We start from the raw sequence: 5045 nt of genomic DNA, 5'->3' as shown, positions 1-5045 counted from the left end.
AATGGCAACCCACTCCAGTACTCTTGCCTGGAAGATCCCTTGGATGGAGGAGCCTGGTAGGCTGCAGTCCATGGGGTCGCTAAGAGTTGGACACGACTGAGCAACTTCACTTTCACTTTTCACTTTCATGCATTGGAGGAGGAAATGGTAACCCACTCCAGTGTTCTTGCCTGGAGAATCCCAGGGATGGCAGGGCCTGGTGGGCTGCTGTCTATGGGGTTGCACAGAGTCAGACACGACTGAAGCGACTTAGCAGCAGCAGCAAGCTATATAATATTGTACATCAACTATATTTTAATAAAAAAAAAAGACGACCCCTGAAGGCCCTCAGGAAGGGAGCCAGACTGTTCTAGGAAGAGCAAGGCAGCCAGTGCAGCTGGGGTGGAGTGGTGTGGGGTGGGGGTCAGCAAAGGGGGAGATGAAATTGGATGATATGGGGCCAGTCCTTGAGGAAACTCGGCTTCCGTGTAAATAACACAAAGCAGTAAAAGTGGGGCTGGGAGGAAGATGTGGAACCATCCAGCCTCAGGACAAGAAGCTGAAGTAAGGGTGGAGAAGAAGGTGGAATCCTGTGGAAGTTGCCAGCCTGAGATAAACAGTCAGGTTTTGATGCATTTCCCCCTACTTTCTCCTTCACTAATACATTCGTTATGTAATTGAGATCTTACCATTTTGACAGTGTTGCGTCCTGTCTCATCATTTCAGATTTATCAGAGGCATGTTCTCTCATCTAGCTCTTTGTAAGCACTATTTTAAATGGTGGGCGCATCATCATTCACTTGGCCATTACCCCACCGTTAGACTGGATGTCAGTTTGAGGTTCATTAGTGCACGTGGACTTTGATAAAAGAAAACGTTTGTTCTTTTTAATTATAGAACCAGGACACGTTCAGGGTATAGATCCACAGACAACTCACAGTATCGAGTGAAACATTCTAGCCCCGCTTTTCAGGATAAAACCATTGTTAAATTCCTTACATCTCTCTCCAGAGCTTATTCTGCATTCTGTTTTGCAACCTGCTTCTTAGCATATCTTTGATGTCCTTCCAAATCATTGTCTAGATCTACTTTGGATGGAGGAGCCTGGTAGGCTGCAGTCCATGGGGTCGCTAAGAGTCGGACACAACTGAAGCGACTTAGCAGCAGCAGCAAGCTATATAATATTGTACATCAACTATATTTTAATAAAAAAAAAGACGACCCCTGAAGGCCCTCAGGAGGGAGCCTTTTTTTTTTTTTGGCTGCGCTTCGTGGCATGTGGGATCGTATTTCCCACATCAGGGATCAAAACCTGTAGCCCCTGCATTGGAAGCTTGGAGTCTTAACCACTGGACTGCCAGGAAAGTCCTCAGATCTACCTTGTTCTTTCATGCTAATTTATTAAAATTCGGTTTCAGCTTACTACATGCTAGACACAGTTCTAGGCACTAGGAATACGTCAGAGAACAAGATAGACAGAGATTGCTTCCACGGTAAAACTTGCATTCTAGTTACAGGAGGCAGGTAATAAACATACTAAGTCAGTCAGTTTTGTAATACAGTAAACTTGCGGTGAGGGCTATATTTAAAACAATGAAGCAGGACCATCAGGAGGGGTCACGGGGGCACAAAGACCTTGCAGAGCGTCCTGAGAACTTGGGCTCTTTACACTGAGAGAGACAAAGCTGTCGAAGGGTGTTAATAGAAGGAAGGACTTGATCTGACTTCACGGACTGCCAGGTTGAGGATAGACTTTTCAGGGAGGAAGAGCAGAAGCGAGGAGACCAACTCAGAAGTAATTTCAGTACTCCAAGTGAGAAGCAGTCAGACTCTAAATATGTTTTGCAGGTAGAGCCAATGGTCTTTCCCAGCGTGGAACTGTGAGAGTGGAGAGAAAGAGAGGGAAGGAAAAATTAAGGGCTATTTGAAGGTTTGAGGCCTGAGCTTCTAGGTGGCCAGAGATAAGACTGTGGGTTAAGGGCAGGTGTTGGGGAAGAGCATGGTATTTCATTACGTGGACGGAACATGGCTGAACTGACTTCTGAATATTCTCTTCCAAGGATCTTCCCAATGCTATGAACGCAGCAGAGATAACAGACAAGCTTGGCTTACATTCCCTCCGCCAGAGAAACTGGTACATTCAGGCTACTTGCGCCACCAGTGGAGATGGGCTTTATGAAGGCCTGGACTGGCTCTCCAACCAGCTCAAAAACCAGAAGTGACGGGAGGTGCCGCGCTCCCCGTGCGTCGTGGCAAAGTCAGCTGGCCTCTTGTGTGTGCGTGTGTGTGTGTGAGGAGCCGAGTGTGGGTGTGTGGCGGGCGTGGGAGCAGCTTTCTCACATAGTGCCTTATACACGCTCTAAAGAAACCAGTCTTACATGTTAAGAACAACCAGTGTTACATTTTCTACACTACCTTCCATTTCAGTAGCTTTGATGACCAGTTTTGCAGTTCATGGGGGAGTCCATGGGGGCGTCCCAAGGGCTCCCCCATGCCCGAGAGCCGGACTGGTCTTTGTGACGGGAAAGTTGGGGGAGGGTGGGCTGTGGACTGCCTTCACTTGTGTGATCTTGGCTCAGGCCTGGGGTCTCTGCACACCTGGGGATCCTGTTAGACTCTGGCATCCTTTTGTTAAAAAAAAAAAAAGAAGGCTCAAATTAAAAAGGCCCTTGCTTACCACAGATACAAAGTTCAGATCTGAACTTATTTTCTAGCCCAGAGGTCTTGGTTTAATGTATGTTACTGAGAGAAATCAGTGATCTTATTCTATGAGAAGAAAAAAAAAAAACCCATAACACTAGACCCTGTAACACTAGAAAATCATTGAATCCTTCCTTCCTTTGACTCTTATTTGCCAAATGGAGACCCTCTGGGGTGGGCACCCAGCGCGTGGCAAGGCTCTTTGCCAGGGATGCCCCGCCACGCCCCAGGCTGGGTTAAGGAGGGGCGATGCCTTCGTGTTCCTCGTCACCTCTCTGAGGCTGCTGCCCAGACTCCTCTGCTCTGCACCGAATGTTCTCCGCCTGAAGCAGGAGCTTGGCTCCCCAGATGGAAGCAGAACCATGTACAGTATGTCAGTCCAACTTGCGGTTTGGGTTAGCTGCTCTTCGTAGAACCACACACCCGGGAGTTCTGAGAGTTTGTGAGAGAATCAAGGGGTTAAATTTGGGCAACGAGACGCCCGGCAGCCAAGTTGGTTGGTGCTAAATTTTGCCATGAAGGATGTCTTATCCAGGCCACTCTCCGTGGCACTGGGACTCCCTCTTCTGGTTGGCAATCATGGAATTTTCCATGCCATGGAATCATGGCAAACGTGGAAACGTGCTCTATGTTATCCTCAAAATAGAGGTAACAACGGCCCGGAAACGAGCTGGGTTTGCTCAGTAGTCTAGAGCTGTTTTGTCCAGACAGCTGTTGTCCAAATTTGTACCTAAGCTCTTCCACTACTACCTTTTAAAGTTGCTTTTTCAAAAAAAAAAAAAACTCTTCGTTTTAAATTACAGAGGAGGAGAGTGTAAAATGAATTTTAACAAAAGTAAACCTTGTTGATAACCACGAAGTTGCTATGACTCGGAAGAAATGTCATGATGTGATCAATGTGAGTGTAATGTTTTTCCTTAAGACATTGACTTTAAAGAATGTTCCTTGCAGTACTGGCAACAAAGTCCAGATTTGATTTTTTAAACCATGCAATTAAGTCCTGAGAAATATTTAGATTGTGCGCCTCGAATTGGCAGGGAGTGTGTCTTACACTTTTGTATTTATGCTTAGTGCGTGTGCCCGGTACCGTGCTGGGCCTCATCAAATACTTGTTGATTGGTTGGACAATAAAGACTTGCTTTGGAAGGAGGAGAGGACAGCCATGTGCTTGCGGATGTCTTGAGCGTCTTTAAAATTCCTTCCCCTCTCCATCTCAGCAGACTTGCTGTTAAAAACCCCCAGGGCACTTGTACAAGAGGCAAAACATCCCAGAGTGCTGTCTGGGCCCTCCTGCCTTCAGCAGTGCTCCTAATTCTTACCTTCCATGATTCTTGGAAGTACTGAGGTCTTTCTCTGAATCTGGAGCTGATGATTTATGGTTAGTGGATCAGTGGAGGCACTTCAGTGCAGTGCCTTTGAGCAAAGGCTTGGGTCCCTGAAAGCCATATTCACATCCCACCTGTTTCCTCACTCCTGCCTGGCAGCAGGCTTGTCATTCTTTGCCTACCTATCCCTGAGCCTCCGTTTGCTTAACTGTTAAATGGGCATAATAATGCCTATCTCATAGGGCTGTGAGGACGAAATGTCTCAGACCTTTGTTTTCCTTGCCTGGTGTTTCCCTGAGGATATTTTGATGTCTCAAGTCTGAACAGCAGTGCTGGCCACAAATTGATGAGCATTTTTTTTTTGGCTGTGCTGTGTGGCTTGTGGGATTTTAGTTCCCCAACCAGGAATTGAACCCAGGCCCATGGCAGTGAGAACACAGTCCTAACCACCAGACCTCCAGGAAATTGCCTGATCAGCATTATCTATAGGAGCAGTGAAGTGAGATGGGATAGGGCTATATTTAATCTCTCCCACTCTGTTCACCTTCTAATCCCATTGAATCCCCTGTCCTTTTCTAACTTGGGAAGTGATAATAAGATCACTTGAGATGCTTGTTTAAAAAAGCATGTTGCTATGTTCCACACTTACTTTTTTAAAAAATTTTCTTATTTTTAGCATATTCAGAGTTCTGTGACCAGCACTACTAATTTTAGACTATGTTCATCACCCCTCAAAGAAAACCTGAATCTATTCCCTAATCCTCCCTTTCCTATGGCCCCTGGCCACCATTATCTACTTCGTGTGTCTGTGGATTCGCCTATTCTGGGCAGGTGTGGGTCCTAGGCAGTTGCTTCCTGAAGCCCTGAGGTGCTGTTGGCTTGAACACAGTATCAGTCCTGAGGCATCAACCTGTAGACAGGTGAGGCAGAGCCCCAGGGAAGAGACTGCCTCACAGGTGACCCTGAAATTTATTACCTTGAGACAGAAAGGGGTGCTTCTAATAATTATGCAGGGGCACAAGGCATACCCGGGGATTCAAT

General features: G+C 46.6%; 1 protein-coding gene across 1 annotated transcript in view; it reads left to right on the top strand.

The window, feature by feature from the left end:
• LOC104982952 (ADP-ribosylation factor 2) overlaps window positions 1-3831 on the top strand; it is an 18558-nt gene extending 14727 nt beyond the window's left edge. The window contains exon 5 of the mRNA XM_010832394.1: window positions 2040-3831. Coding sequence (XP_010830696.1) covers window positions 2040-2201 — 162 coding nt within the window. The 3' untranslated portion in view covers window positions 2202-3831. The remainder of the gene's footprint in view (window positions 1-2039) is intronic.
• Window positions 3832-5045: the final 1214 nt, after the last annotated feature.

The sequence above is a fragment of the Bison bison genome, unplaced genomic scaffold (assembly GCF_000754665.1).
Source record: "Bison bison bison isolate TAMUID 2011002044 unplaced genomic scaffold, Bison_UMD1.0 scf7180017861046, whole genome shotgun sequence".
Classification (NCBI taxonomy): domain Eukaryota; kingdom Metazoa; phylum Chordata; class Mammalia; order Artiodactyla; family Bovidae; genus Bison; species Bison bison.
Note: the sequence above shows the minus strand (reverse complement) of the source record. Positions and strands in the feature narration are given on the sequence as shown.